This window comes from Phalacrocorax carbo, chromosome 10 (genome assembly GCF_963921805.1).
Source record: "Phalacrocorax carbo chromosome 10, bPhaCar2.1, whole genome shotgun sequence".
Classification (NCBI taxonomy): domain Eukaryota; kingdom Metazoa; phylum Chordata; class Aves; order Suliformes; family Phalacrocoracidae; genus Phalacrocorax; species Phalacrocorax carbo.
In genome coordinates this window covers 9,013,683-9,029,744 of record NC_087522.1, presented here as the reverse complement: position 1 = coordinate 9,029,744, position 16,062 = coordinate 9,013,683, and the positions used below count along the sequence as shown (strand labels likewise).

The window sequence follows — 16,062 nt, the reverse complement described above, 5'->3', positions numbered from 1 at the left end:
CTTCACTCTGATTGTAATTGCAGGCATCAACATATTTCGACTCTCTTCAAATTCAGGTGGGGAGAAAGACCTCTCACGTACTATGTGCTAAATAGTTTTCTGGTGCCTCATGTAATATACCAAAGGAGGTGGCAGATATCCAACTCACGTAAATAAGAAATCTAGTCTATCTGCACATAAGAATCTGGTTTTTTTAGCTGCAGCCTCTGAATAGGTGAATCTGAGATTGTGTATAGAAATATAAGTACAGATTTCAAGTGCTCCTTGAATCTCATAAGAGAATTTTAAAATACTGGTGAAAAATGCAAAGTGTTGGTGTAGCAAAGGAGTGTTTTACTGGGGCTTGAGGGTTTTGGCTTTTTCATTTTTTTTCCCATTTTTAAGGTATTTGTCATGATGCTTAATGTAAGCAGAGGGTTTACGTTCTGGGCTGTCTTTTGTACACCGAATCAGTGCTATGCTTTCACAAGTTAGGAACAAAATGTTCCATGAGATTTGCTGCAGTTAAAATGTTTGTCTATCACCACCAGTCACCTCCCCCAGGCCCACAGTGCTTTTTTGGAGACCTTCCCAGAAGATTCCTCACGTCTTAGCTTTATGCCGAAGAGAAGGGCTTTTTATACCTGATTCTTGAAATGCTGCATTTAAAGAGTACAAACATACACTTCATTATCTGATACATGAATGTAGAGCCAGATCAGCAGCTCAGGAAGACCTCCCAGAGGGCACAGTATGGGAAAGGAAAATTTGTGGGGATGCTGGTCTTTTTTTTTTTTTCTTCTTTTTTTTTCTCCCCAAAATGTAGCAGATCTTTGCCTGTTGGCGGAAGGAAGCAATGTTGCAGGGCTGCTGAGCTTGGAGATCCACAGGCACAGCCGGGATGTTTATGCAGAAGTTATTCTGCACTGGCTTCACCACTGTTGTTCCCTCTGCCAGGCAGCTCCCCACTTCTTAAGGTGAAGACTGTAGTGGAAAACAGAATCCCCAGTACAAGGAGGAGGAATAAAGCAATCTCCCCTGCATGATCCCACTGCTGCTTTACACCCGACCTCTTTAGCCCATCTCTGTTTGGTGGCAGGCTGAAGAAGCAATCTGCTACATGCTTTTAGTCTCCAATTGCTTTCATCATGACATTTATACCAGTTATATTTTACCAATAGGGTTATCAGACTTCTTTGCCCACTTATAAGAGGTGAATATGTGTTGCTGTTTTCAGTAGATCAAAGGAGAGTTTTCTCAGACATCTTCTGTGGTTCTTCCTAGGCCTTTAGTCACTTCACCTTTGAGCGCTCAGGACACCAGCTTATTATTGTTGATATCCAGGGAGTTGGAGATCTTTACACGGACCCTCAGATCCATACAGAGAACGGGACAGATTTTGGAGATGGCAACCTAGGTAAAATCAACGATCCTGTTTCACATGCTAACAGATGCTTATTTTCTCTTCCAGGCTGTCTGCTGAATAGCTGCTACATGGCTGAGTGAGCAGGCACATTTCTGAGGTTCATGCAAACAGCTGGGGAAGTTCTGTTGTAAGGAGGCCCTGAACAGGGCAGCTGTCACACAAGGGCAGATTTAAAATGAGAGCTGGTCTTAGCTCATGTCTCCTGGCCTACTCTTAAACCAAACAAGTAATGAAATTAAGTAGCTTCCTACAATGTGAGAGCAATAATCATAGCCTTTAATTCCCTTGCCACATTGCAGGAATGAATATGGCTGAATGTGGAGAGATAAGCTTTGCATATTTTTAAAGCTCCAAGTGTCCATACATGAAGTTGTTCATAGGACACAGCAAGTTTTGTAAGCAGGATCAACTTTAGGCATGTTTCTCAAGGATGCAGCCGAAATTATTATTATATCCCTGTGCATACGTAGCTTTTGAAGATTTTTCAGACTTCCTTTCACTCACTTTGCAAGAGAGAGTGAAAAGCCCTTAGAGGTGTTAAAAGAAAATGGGAGTTGGTTGAACTGTGTGTGCTGCAAAGCACTTTCCTTCTCTTTTGACTTCTTAAAAAATGCTTTGGGACTTCTAGCTTTTAATAAGTAAACGGTCATATACACTTTGAGTAAACCCTTTCCTCACTTTTTTTTTTAATGCCATAGGTGTTCGAGGTATGGCCTTGTTCTTTCATTCTCATTTCTGCAACAAGATTTGCAAAAGCATGGGGCTTGCACCATTTGATCTTTCATCCAAAGAGAAAGATGCCTTGGATTGTAATAAAAAATTGCTTGTAAGTGCCTGATGAAAAAAGTATAACTAAGGCGAATAGCTGGTTTATTCTAACTCTAAAAGCCCTGTAAATAAAACCGAAATATGCTATTTACATGACAAATAAAACTACCTTAATCACTAATGTTGCAGTTTAAAATACAGCAGTTTAAAGCTGACTTATCCATACTTGTCTCTGAATTAATGCTGTAGCTTTAATTAATTGGGAATCTTGTAACATGTATATTTAGGACCAAGTATACCTTTGAATGCTGAAGTCATTAGTAAGTTTTGTATCTCACAAACTTAATTTTGGGAGAAAAACAAATAGAACTGCTAGTCTTCAAGGGATATCAATTTCAACTGATATTAGTGGGAATGAGACTTGATGAAACACTTTGAATGAAATTCAGTCCTAAACAGAACTCTCTCTGACTGTAACAATTCCAGGACTTGATATTTGGTTGGGGTGTAGAACTTTTCAAAGCAAATAGTTAAGTATACATGTGTGTATTTTTACCCTCCTTTTTGTAGAGGACCCGTGATAAACATTCATATTGGCTTACATAGCATGCTTAGAATACAGAGAAGCATTATTCATGGGACTTTCTTGTTAATTTGCCAAGGAATCCGCTCAAACAATTCTCCGTGGCACAGAGGAAAAATGTGGCAGCAGCCGGGTGAGAACAGTCTCTGGTAGTCGGCCTCCTCTGCTCTTCCGCGTGTCTGAAAACTCTGGAGATGAAAGCATGAGCGATGTGGCATTTGACTCTCTACCTTGCTCTCCTTCCTCAGCAACCCCTCACAGCCAAAAGATGGACATGCTTAGTGAGTTAGCTTCATACATAACTTCCTTGGAGGTTCCAGAACAATTGACAGTGACTTGTTTTATTTTGTTGGTTTTAAACACAACAGCAGGTTGTATTTAGTCTAGAATACTTGTCTCTAGCATTCCTTTGAGGAGAAATAAAACTAAAGGTACTTCTATGTAGATAATTAATGCAGAGGTGCTTCTGTGAAAAAACTGTGGTAAAATGGTATCTAAGAGCTTTCTCCTCAAGCATGTTATCCTTACAATAAGTAGTAAATCCTTTTCTTCCTAGATTGGCCTGTGTTCAATGAAGTAGATAACTTGGTTCACAAAGACTATGATCAACTTGATAACCAAAGGGTGAGTGTCTATCCAACAGGAAATGAAATTGCAGTTCCTTAATGAGTGCGTCCTTAAAGGACTGCTTGAAGGCTTTGTTCAGCAAAAGCCTATAAAGGTGCTCTGCCTGCTTTCCTTGCTGCAGGTCATGTTATCTGCATGCATTTGCTGTTCCTAAAAAGGAAGAACATTTTATTTTAAAATAGTATTCATTTTTTCCCTCCAGAAATGTATTTGCATTTGGTGTATTTTAACAGTTCATTAAAGTGTGTGTGTGTTGCCCTGCCTGCATACTGTGTCTTTGGCACTTGTACCAACTGCTGTGGTATAAAAGCTAAACAGAATCCCCATTGATTAGGTCTCTGCAAATGCTGGTACTGTGAGATGTTAGAGAACCTCACCTGGGGTTCTCTGCAATCAATAAGATTGCAGTGGGAATTTTCCAACACTAGGGCCTTAGTACCAGGGGCTGTTGGTAACTGATTTATCTTTTAACTGGCTACCACTGAAGACTGAAAACTATATTAAGTGGACTCTTGGTTTGACAAAGTATGTGAGTCCTTGCAGGGGTGGGTTATGTATCTAAGAGAGAACACAAGCTTGGACAGTATGTTCTGAGTCGTTAAGGCCTGTTCTGTCAGACATAGCACAACATAAAATCATTTTCATGCAGCATATCCATCCAACATATCCCACTAAACAGCAGAAGGTTTTTTCTGTGGGAAATGTCAAGCTGAGATCCTTACAAAGGGTAGTGCTAATGCTGTGATGTTTTGTTCTTGTCTTCTGTAGGATTTTGAAAATGGTGGAGACAGTGGATATCCCAGTGAAAAGAGAAGTGAGCTAGAAGATCTGGATCATAGAGAGAGGGTAGGAACCTGACTCTGGGTTTAGTATAGTTGGGCCTGTTCATACTTGAACTGTTTCCATAGAAGAATCTTACTTTTTATCCCTCTTGATCTAGACTTTGTAAACAGATGAAACGGTTGGAAAGAAATACCCACATGTTGCAAAATTACTTACCTTGGGAATGTTAATGACACTTTTACAGGACAAAGACTGTTTGTAATGAGGAGCTTAATTTCAAATATTACATTTGATTGCATATTGTTTTGAAGTTTTTTTAAGTATTCTGTACTGCATTTGAGAAATGTAGCTAGCTTGTCACGTGGAATCCATGAATATGATCTACTTTCAGACTCTTTTACCCCCTCTACTTTGTATGACTTAATGTTGTTGTCAGTTAATAATATGCAGCTTTAGAATTCCTGTGGGTTAGTTGGCTACTCCTTTAAAATACAAACTTATAAATAAATGCTTTTTGACCTGAAGATCTTAACTAAGTATTTAATTAGAGGATAGGAAAGAGAATCCTGCTTCCAAAGATACCACTCCTTTTGTCACCTTTGAAGTGGCAAGGTGTTTGTCATGGGATATCCAGTTTGCAGGATTAAAGCCTGGGTATGCCATATTCTTTGCCATTTCAGTATGTTTCTTTTTATATTGCGGTATCACTGAGGGAGAAGGATCCAGTGGGAACTATTTTGGTCATTGTCACTATTAAGTTTGCTGGATGGGAATAGGTGGATGTTGGTCTCTTCTCCCAAATTACTAGCGATAGAACGAGAGGAAATAGCCTCAAGCTGCATCAGGGGAGGTCTAGATTTGATTTTTAGGAAAAATTTCTTTACTGAGAGTGTGGTCAGGCATTGGAACGGGCTGCCCAGAGAGGTGGTGGAGTCACTGTCCCTGGAGGTATTTACAGGTCGTGTAGATGTGGCACTTCAGGAGATGGTTTAGGAGGCCTGGTGGTGTTGGTTTGACAGTTGGACTTGATGATTCTAGAGGTTTTTTCCAACCTTAATTATTTTATGGTAACTGGCACACATCAGTTGCTGCAAATTAAATGATGCAAATCTTTACATTAATGTAGGGCCATTCAAACAACAACCGAAGACATGAATCTGATGAAGACAGTTTGGGAAGCTCTGCAAGGGTAAATAAAGCAGATATGTTCATAGACTATGAGTTTGCCACTCTTCTTGTCCTTTGTTCCATTCATCTGCCATCTAACTTCACATCACTAACTCAGATGTCAGGTTTCCTTCCTTTTCAGCTACTGAATATGTTTATTAATATTAACTTGCCACTCTGTTTTTGTTTTGTCTTTATTTTCCACTTAAAGTAGTTATAAACAAATTGTAGCCTCTGCAACTGATCCCTGACATAAATTAGTGATTATGCATGGGTTTCTCACTTGGGGGGGTGGAAGTCTAGTTCTATGGACTGTTTTTCTGCCTAACTAGATTAGATTTCCTTTCTTCACTTCAGTTTTGGAGTTGTGGCCCATACGTGGTTGGATGATTTTTGTTTTTTAAAACATGCAGTGTTTGAAATATGTGACAGTAGCTCTCTCCGTTGTGTACCTCAGGGAAGACCAGACCTTGTATGTTTTTACAAAATGTTGCTTCTGTGATAATTAGTTTCTGTGGCTATAAACTTAAATAACTATTATGCAAGGAAAGAAAAAACAGCGCTTTGACAACAATGAATAATTTAATTAGACACACTTTTCAGAATTTCCTTGTAATGATTATATATTGCTGTTTCAGGAAGTTGAAAGCTTTACCAGACTGAAGTTCTGTGCCAGTAACCTTCCCTGTTGTGTTTCCCCCGTGTACCTCCAAAGGCTTTCACTTTGATAGGATTGTTTTTGGCTACTGTTTCCCATCCACCGATTATGTTGAAAAGTTGTTTGTTGTTATTTGTGTTGGACATCCTGAAAAGCACTAATACATGTATCTGCCTATCTTCTGCATTGTTACTTTTAATTTTTCTAGAGTTGTAGAATGCAAGCAGCATTTAAAATGTTTTGAACTGAAATTCTGACTAGAAAAGTATGGGTTTAATTTTTTTGTGCATGGATAACCTCAGTGCTTGCAGTGTGACTATTCAGGTGCTTATTTTTATAAGTACCTTTTTTCTGATTCAGAACTTAAAGATAATGCTTTGCTTTGCTACTGTCATTTATGGAAGATATTTGATGTTGGGAGTAGAAGTAGAGGGCTTTACTCTGTTTCTTTAATGAAGAATAATAACCACTCATTCAGCTACTAACACAACTTTTGAAAGCTCTGTCTTAAATCACAGTATTTACTAATAATATTAATGGAGGCTGTGATTTCTGGATGGTAATCCATATAAATAGTATGGAAATTTTAATTTTTTTATAGAAATGATAGTATATTCCCTATTTCAGATCAGTGTGGAGAAATGGAATCTCTACAACTCTTCCAGAGTCCACATCCACAGACCGTCGTGTGTTGCCCAAGAAATTCAGAGGCTCAATGCACTAGAACTTGAAAAGAAAATTGGGAAGTCAGTCCTTGGGAAGGTACACTGAGTATAGTAATCCTGTTCTTTCCACCTGGAAAGAACCATCTTGTATTTATTACTTACATAGAAGTGTTGCCCTGCATGAGTTATTTGTGCAGGTGAAAATAAATAACATGTCTATAGCTTTCTGTCACCTAATCATATTTCATAAGGGACACCTAAGCTCAGGAACCTATTAATTCCATTTGTGTTTAGACTTGCAAAATCTGGGCTTCTTTGGGAAGGATCCTGCTGTCAGTTCATCTGCCTTTCCAGAGGCATCATGCAGAGAAGATACAGTGGGATAGATGTGGTGTGCCTGACCCGCATACCTTGCAAATAGGCAAGGTTGGCCTCTTGAAAAATGGTAGCATGGACCAACTCTTTTTGCTTCAGACTATCCCAGACAATGCAAATGTGAATTAAGTTTATGTACGGGCTTAAGCCCACACTCAAAACACATGGCGTAGATCTTCCTGAACATCCTGAGAGCCTCAGATGTTCTCAGGCCTTTTGGTGTGAGAGGAAATCTGCCTTTCCCTTGGGGAGGGGAGGGAAAAAAACTGAAAATCCCATGACATGTTTGGAATTAAATCCTGCCCCCACTGACAATAAAGGCTTCAGGGGTATGAGGATTTTACCCTGGATAACCTTATTGATTTTCTATGTCTTAGGGTAGTTCCTTTCCTGTGAGGGCCCTTGCTGTACATAAAAGTCTGTGACGCATGGTCACTGCTGTTTGTGCTGCTGGCTGGCATATTAGGTGGTTGCAGGCTGGCTGCCTTTAACTATGACTCCCTCATAAAGGTGTCTAAGGCCCTAGCAGACATGCTGGGACATGCCCCTAAGACCTGGTGCTCTGGTGTGGCAACCTGGTAGATTACTGCTTAGGGCACACTGATGTGGGAAGGTGATGTGGCAGCTACTGTCTTGCTGAATTCAGTCTTTTATTTCTAGTAGTCAAGTTTATAAAGCTGTATGTGTCTAAACTTACAGAACTGGAGAAGCAGCTGCACTGCATATAAGCATGACTTTTTGCCTGCTCAGTTTGTGTTATGTGTTATCAAACTAGTCCTCTGCTCAGTCACAAATTAGCTTTAAGTAGTTACCTCAGAGAGGTATTTTTGTTCCTAAGTATGGGCACAGGGCTTTTGAAGAAGCAGGTCTATACTTAATGCTTGTGTGTCTTTCCTATGCAATTGTGTTCTAGGTTCATTTGGCCATGGTTCGCTATCATGAAGCTGGGCGTTTCTGTGAGAAAGACAAGGAATGGGATCGGGAGTCAGCCCTGTTTCACCTGGAGCATGCTGCAGACTGCGGGGAGCTAGAAGCCATCGTTGGGTTAGGACTCATGTGCTCTCAGCTACCACATCACATTCTTTCTGAGGTCACTCTGGAGGTAAACAGAAAGATCAAAGAAAGTGCCAAAATGTGGAATTGTGGTCCATTGTAAAAAATCACATAAAGAACAGCAGGAAACGGAGACAAAACATGAACTGTAGCTAGGTGTTCTGTAGCATCTTCAGAGAAAATAGATTACTTTGTAATTAAGGACTTGGACAAAGCAGCAAAAAATGCTGCCTGTTCCTTGTTTTGCCTGCAAATTACTGCATATCTTTGGGAAGTTTCTGAAGTGATCCTTACTATTCAGCTTCTTAGTTTCTTGTGGCTGGGCCTGTTTCTCAGACACACTAAACACGTGCAGCCATTACTGACTTGGAGAAACTGCATTTAGTGTTAGAGGAAGGAAGAGAAGGTTTTACTTAGAAATACACATTTTGAAGGTTCTGTTTGTTTTACTAGGACACAAAGGAGAACAGAAATAAAGGATTTGATTACTTGCTGAAAGCAGCAGAAGCTGGAGACCGGCCTTCCATGATTCTGGTAGCAAGAGCATATGATACAGGTGTAAATCTTGGTTCAGACAGGTACTGTGCATGACTGACTCACTTGGTGGTACTCCACAGTGGGGTGGGGGTGGAGAAGCACTTGCTGCATGTCTTTCATTCAGATAAACAGCTGCTATGAATTAGTGTTCTGGGAGTTACTTCAAACTTACACAGTAGTGAATAAAAGCAGAATTTAGGCCGTGATATATAAACACAGAACAAAAATCAGAGACCATTTCTGCTGTTGGACACCTGCATGTGTGTTGGATCCACCTGCATGTTTGAGTTTAGCCCTTACACCGAGGTTGCCCTATGATAGCTAAGTTGTTTTTTTTTTCTCTGATGTTGGTGATAAAACTCCCCTTGACTTCACTGGGATTTGCATACTTGAAAATAGTGGGATTAGTGGGGAAAAAATGAACACGAGATGTTTTGGAGATGTAGTACCCAAAAAATAAGTGAAAAGTATTTACAACTACCATGCCTCCTCCTTAGTGATTTTTTTGTTTTAAAAGCACAGTTGTTCTTTTTTATTTTTAAAGAAGGGTTTGGGGTTTTTTTTTCTAATTAAGCTGTGAAAGAAGCTGTAGAACAGGAGAAATAGGTGAAGTTATAAAGTGACTACAGACAAGATGCAGTCAGATGAACAAAGTATTTGTCACAGCTGTAGTCTTTCATCACTTCTCATAATAAAAGTAGGAATGAACATTTCAGAGGAACATATTCTTAATGCTGAAGTTGTTACTTTTAATTAACGATAATTTTAAGTTTTAAGAAGTTTAAAAATGCTTTTCCCTCAGTAAGTCTCTCTTAATTCAGCCAGCACTCCTACCTTGATAGGAGGGATGGGATCAGCATTGTGACTAAGAAATAGATTCTGATTTGCCAAAAGGCTACACAGTATATTGGTTTGAATTTTTTTGTATTTAGCATTCTAGATGAGTTTGTCCATTTTTAAAAACATTAATTTCCTTAAGTACCAAATATAACAGGTGATGATAGTGATTTTGTATTGGAGCATATCTTCGTTATTTACATGAGGTTTCTGTTCTGCACAACAATGAACCCCTTGGCAATGGTGAAATTTAAAATAATATTAAACTTCTCATTGAAATGCACTGAGCATCCTCAGTAGGCAAATGGCTGGTTTTAAAGTATTTATGAAACAAGAGTCTCCGCAACTTCAGATTGTTTCTAAATCAGTTATCTTCACAAACATGAATGCCAGAGCAAAACCATACAACTAGTAATGTAAAGCTCAGACTCCGGTGATCAGCATGACACTTCAGTCTCATACTTTCTCCTCTGTAATTACTACATGAAGTGACCCCAGCCTCATTTGGTACAGTGGCCTAATGCTGCAGTGCAGGGTTAGCGAGCCTCTGAGAACTTTTGCTTCCTTGGAGAGCATCAAGGCTCTGAGAAGCTAGTGCAAAAGTGAATTCTGAATCTCCAGTGCAAAGTACATTTGTTTCCCAAGGTAACCATCTTCAAAAATTATTTTTAACTTCAGAGTACAGGATTGGAAGGAGGCACTGTACTGGTACAATGCTGCACTGAACATGACCGACTATGATGAAGGAGGTGAATACGATGGCACTCACGATGAGCCCCGGTATCTGCTCCTGGCCAGGGAAGCAGAGATGTTAATGACGGGAGGGTTCCACCTGAATAAGGATCCACAGAGATCAGGTGAGGTCTCATTTTGTTTCTCTAATCAGTAATCCTGCTTTTCCTTCCCTTTCCCCCAACACGTACCCCCAAAATATATTTCCCACTTCAGCTGTTGAAAAACATAGAGTGTCAGTACCCTCAGATTTGTGAATTAAGCTTTAATGATGCTGGGTGTTACAAGGCTGAAGACAGTGAAATAAGAGACCTTTCTGATGACAGGGGTAGTGGGTGGTGCAAGGTCCAATCCTGTGACACACTGACTCACTAGCAAGCAACCTTCACAACCTGTGAGGCCTCTGAATTGCAGGTGGTTGCTCCTTGTGTTTTGAGTTACACCCATGACTCCCAGGCCCTACACAGCATTGTCTTAGTTGTTCTGTAATCTACGTCAGGCGTCTAAGTCATACAGTCATCTTGGGGGCTCCTACAGGCTGGTAATGTATCCAATCCTTGCAAATACATTGAAGAGCCATCAGCAGCCAGTCATATAACTTTCAGCTTGAAGAGCAAAAGCCAGATTCCCAGCTGATGAAACTCTGCTGACACTATTAAAATATATCTGTACATCCAGCCCTGTAGTTTGACCTCAATTTCTCTTTTTGTCCTTTAATTGCTTCAGTATAGAAAGATGCTTTTTCTTTACCATGTCAATGTAACTGATCCTGTTTCCTCTAGGTGAGCTGTACACAGAAGCAGCAGAAGCAGCAATGGAAGCCATGAAAGGCAGACTGGCAAATCAGTACTACCAGAAAGCGGAAGAGGCTTGGGCGATGATGGAAGAATGACACCACAATTAAGCAGATCTTGTATATAACCTTTTTTTATAGACTTGCTGCATTTGCAGCTAAAAGATATATTTTTATGTGGTGTTACAAGTTTATTTTTTGTATTTTAGTTTTATAATTTTTTTTGAGGGGAGCAATCCAAATGTAAGTGGTGTATAGGGTGCCATAGCATCCTTCTGCTAGGGTTTTAAAGCTGTAATACAGACACACTTGACCTTTTGTATATTTTTAACTGTTAGAACTGAGGGGCCTAGTTTTTTTGATGAAAAATGAAGCTGATGTTTGTTTAGGTTTCACATATCCTGTTTTTTACATGGCAAATGATTAATGTGTTTTCATTTTTCTTCTCCTTCCCACATACAGGAAAATATTTTCTAAATTCTCAGCATTTCTTCATAATTTTTGGTGTATCTCACCAAATCTGCATGTTAATATAATTTTTCAATGTAAGCATGCAACTACTAATTTTAATTAGTTGCATTCTGTTACACTGGTGTCATTGGGCGCCTCTGTTCTTCTCAAATGAATTCCAGATAGAATCCTTACAGTTTGGGGGCAGGTGGGGAAGATGCTTTGGATTGGCAGTGAGGATATTCAAGGTTAGAATATGTTTTATTCATTTCCAATATTGCATGTTTCTATCAGTAACATCACTGATGTTCTTGATGAGGTGAGGCATCCAGCTACCTCTCTCACTTTCGTATTTTGCACCATATAATAACCTAGTTGTACAAAATTCTGCTGATCTTATTAAATTTGTCCAGTGACGTACAGTAGCAAGACCTGTAATGTATGGGTAATTTGAAGTTATTTTTACAGTGACATCTCAATTCTCAGTGATGCTAGATCATCTCACTTAAAATGAGAATACGCTTTCCGCCATTTCCAGAGGGATGTTTGAAAAGGTTAGAGGATGTTGATTCACCTATTTCTATGTATAGGAAATAATTTATCTGGTTTAAGTAGCTTTTAAAATAGTGTTTTATCTGCAAATGGTTTCAGATACCAGTTAGAGAAAATCACTGGTTAAAAAGAGAAAACAGTATTATCCCCAAAGACCTTGAATTTGTGTCTTGTTTGCATAATCCTAACCAGTAATGAGAGGACAAATAACATGGTGGTGGTTAAATTATCACTGCATAGGGATAATTCTCTTCCAAATCCAGTATTTATTCCAAAGCTGTCGTGCTATCTATATGGATAGTACAGAAGCTGTTCCTATTTCTTGGTCATGGTTAACAGTCATTTTGCAGAAGATTAAGATGGAAGCTTTTGCATTCTTGGCCTTATAGTCTCCTGAGGGTGTAAATTGGTAAAAATAAGGGGCAGCCCCTGTGAAGTGCTGAATGACCTGTGATGTTCACCAGCCTCACTTCAGCCAAGTTTTTAAAAACATGCTTAAAACTAAGCAGGCTGCTAGATGATGCAGTTGATTTCATTGGGACTTCTTGCATGCATAGCCAAGTAATATTAATTTCTTGTAAAATATAGAAACCATTCAAAGAACAGAAATCAATTGTTCCTTTCCTGTGCGAGTGCTTATCACTGGGCTCTAAACTTGTGCTCCCCACTTACTCTCTTTCTGGCAAGTGGATCTTGAATTACCGTTTAGACAGTCTCCAAGCGTGATATTAGTAACAACTGCCACAGTCTGAAAGAGGTGGTATACTGGTGGTTAAGTGAGATGGGAAGATCTGAATCCTTTCTAGGAGAGAAAGAAAAGTTATCCTTGGGTGTCGTACTTCTGGGTGGGTGCTGTAACCACCAGGCAGCTGTAGCCGTGAGTACCCTTGTAACACAGGGCCGCATCTTCTTGCTGCATATGTAATGCAGGGGCTGTGGGAAAGTAGTGCTTGTGGCCTTTTTATGTGTTTGTTTTCTTTTGAGAGTGAAAGTGAAGCTCTTCACCCATTAGTGGAGGAATATCTTAATTTCTAGATCTCTGTTGGGCTCAGGTAGATACTAAGCTAGGTACTAAAATAACCAAATGTTAGGACCTAATATTTTTAGGACCTAATATGCTGAAATAGAACCAGCGTTTGTAGGTTCACAAGTCAGATGGATGTTTTAAGTGCCTATCCAAAGGTCTGCTTTAGGTGCCTAAAGCCTCTTTTAGATGTGGCCTTTTTGCCCTTTCAGTTTATAGCATTAAAATACCAGCTGTCAATGAAATGTGAATGTACCTTTCACCTCTGAAGACAGCTGAACAGTGTTTTGTGCAGAACAGATACAGTGTAGGCACTGTAACAAATTCAGACAAAAGGATTTGTTTTCCTCATAAGGTGTTGATGCCACGGCTTTGAGATTTTCCTTGAGAAGGAAGCATTTGTAACTCCACCACCAACAATGTAGGGAGGAGAGGAGATTGAATGTGCTTGCCCAAAATGTGTATGTAATGTATGTAGAATGTAATTATTTACACTTTTTGATGTAGGTTAATTTGCTAAATTCAGTAGTTGTTAAAGTTGCTGACAGTTCTCTGTAGATCTGGCATGTAAATGTGAACAAAGCTCAATATAAAATTTATGATGATTATTAATTCTTTGTTTTCAAATACTACTTTTTTTTAGTAATGCAGGCTACCTTCAGTCCTAAGGTGGTATTGTATTATTTAGCTACACAATGAATAGGACTTTCAATAAGTTCAAAATAGAAATTGTTTACAGAAATCTGCACAACTTATGACATTCTTTTGAAGAGAAAAACTATATATTTGACAGACTTTTGGAATGATATTGCTGTATGCTGCATTTTTAATCTATTCACAATGAATAAATAAAAATCTGTACTTTTAAAAAATGTGAAAATAAATCTGAGGCTCAGCCTGCCAGAACTTGCCTGGTTTCAGTGTTTCTGGTTGTTGGTGGGAATATTGCTTGGGTGAGGACAGTGAGATGGAAGCCATTGTTTGCATGTCAGACACGCAAACACTGATGGCCTGCATCACTCAGCCCCCTCATTCACTTTGTCTGGTTTCATCTGGCTGGTCAATAAAGTTGTTCTTTTTGTCACTTTTCTCAGTAGAGTTTCAGTCATTGCGTGGGGGGTTTGCTTTTGGTTTTTTCTTTATAATTTGCCAAAGTTCAATACTACTATTGCAAGCTTCCAGAAATTCTCGGTGTTGTTTTTATTGTTCCATCTCTGATTTAATAAACTTTCAACAGTCAGAAGTAACTAACTGGGAAGAAATAACTAGATGTGTATGAAGAAAATCTGTTTTCCTCCAGAAAACTTGAATGGTTGATGTGCTGTTTTATTCTCATTCAGTTACACATGCAACGTTTGGGACTACTATGGGATAAGATGTAAGGGCTGAAGTGCTCATTTGCAGGACTGCTACTGAGGCATCCCTGTGCCCTCAGTCTTTGCTTAGTCCTGAGAAAAGAATGGAAATACTTGGCCTCTATGATTTGAGGTGGGAGAGTGTTTTTGTAATGGCTCCAGTATCTAATGATACCGTCATCTTCAGTATGATTTATTTCCCTTTCAGTTTGAGAATAAACTGCCTGATACTAGCCCTTTTAAACTGTTCAAAATGGAGCTCTTACTGTGGTTTTTTATTGCTTTATTTAGACAGGTATAACTTATTATACTTGTATAGTTTAAACAATATGAAATTGTTCTCTATCAAAGGCACTTTTAAATAGCAGAATCTCCTAACAGAAAAGCCCAGCAGGGCATCTTCACTTCACCGTAGTGTCACTAAGATGAAAATTGGTGAAATTTGGCACTGCAAGTCTTGTCTTTAGTTATAGCTGCTGTCCCAGAGAGCTGGAGTGCTTGGCAAGTGTAACAAAGGAGGTGGGGGTAGCATCCATCAGAAGGCATGGAGACAGCCACCGCTTACAAAGCGTAAAGAAGAATATTGCCTGTTTCTTAATTGCTGGTCTGTGGGGGCTGATTTGAATCTCACTCTGTTCCCCACAGGGATAATTTCAGTTCTGAGAGTAGAATGACTGCTGACAGACACAGGTGTAGTTCAGGGGGTCCAAATCAGGGCTTCTCATCTGAATTTTGAAAGGGAGGATTTTGCTGGAACCTCAGGTTGGATTCAGGGCCAGTGCTGGTGGTGAGTCAGGCTGTTTTCAGGTTTAAATTCAGAAGCATCTATCGTGTGCCTCCCGCTGTGGGGGACCCGAACACTTTGAGGGGACAGCTCACAGTCTTGTAACCACCAGGCCTGGTCCTTAGTCTGGACATAACCAATACAAGTGTTGGGACCTTGCTCTTCTCTGGCTAACTCCTGTGCCAGGAAGGCAATATAATGAGGCTGGTAGCTTGGTTATATTTCGAGATCTCATGTAAGTTCATTCTTTTAATTTGGAAAAAATCATGTAATCATCATCTTACATCATACTGGTAAAATGAGAAACCTGGTGACCCAACTGCCAGCCCCAGAGGTGGTCTATGCTCTTACCCCTGTAAGTGTCACCCGTGGCTTATGTGAATAACCTCGGGTACATGGGCTTCTTTCAGTGTTCAGGAAGGTCAGTGCCCAGGCACACAAACACTTCAGGGACAGAGGCTGAGCTCACCCACAGCAGGGCTGAAAAGCATTGCTCTGGGAGGGTGCTGGTACCTCTCACTGCCTGGGCGAAAGGACTTGTGGCACCGAGCAGCCCTCACAATGAGAAAACCACTTGCAAGATGTGCTCCGTGCAGCATCTCACACACACCTGCCCCCAGCCACCGAATGTGGAGTGCTGTGGATGGCACCCCATGTCCACTGCTGCACGGACGAGTGCTCGGAGGCTGCTAAATCACACTCTTGTCCCTAAACTTTTCTGCCTGAACAGGGTACAGATGATTTGCAGGGTGAAGCCGATTCAGGTCTGCCAGCCTTCTCTCCTCCGTGAACCTCTCCTGCTTTTCTGCAAAGCTATGGCCGTGGGAGGAGCGTCAGCTCCCTCTGTTCTCAAAAACCCCACATGTTTCTGAGAATGCACTGAACTGAGCGTGCGGAACTGCAGCAGCGATGAA

At 40.1% G+C, this 16,062-nt stretch overlaps 1 protein-coding gene across 3 annotated transcripts in view; it reads left to right on the top strand.

Moving 5' to 3' along the window:
* Nucleotides 1-14,097, top strand: part of EEF2K (eukaryotic elongation factor 2 kinase) — a 35,943-nt gene extending 21,846 nt beyond the window's left edge. For all 3 annotated transcript variants that reach the window (XM_064461744.1, XM_064461745.1, XM_064461743.1), the window contains 11 exons: nt 1,264-1,396; nt 2,104-2,231; nt 2,836-3,037; nt 3,313-3,380; nt 4,152-4,229; nt 5,293-5,355; nt 6,619-6,753; nt 7,945-8,133; nt 8,538-8,662; nt 10,137-10,320; nt 10,978-14,097. In XM_064461744.1, the coding sequence (XP_064317814.1) occupies nt 1,264-1,396; nt 2,104-2,231; nt 2,836-3,037; nt 3,313-3,380; nt 4,152-4,229; nt 5,293-5,355; nt 6,619-6,753; nt 7,945-8,133; nt 8,538-8,662; nt 10,137-10,320; nt 10,978-11,082 (1,410 nt within the window). In that variant the 3' untranslated portion in view covers nt 11,083-14,097. The remainder of the gene's footprint in view (nt 1-1,263; nt 1,397-2,103; nt 2,232-2,835; nt 3,038-3,312; nt 3,381-4,151; nt 4,230-5,292; nt 5,356-6,618; nt 6,754-7,944; nt 8,134-8,537; nt 8,663-10,136; nt 10,321-10,977) is intronic.
* The last annotated feature ends 1,965 nt before the right edge of the window (nt 14,098-16,062 follow it).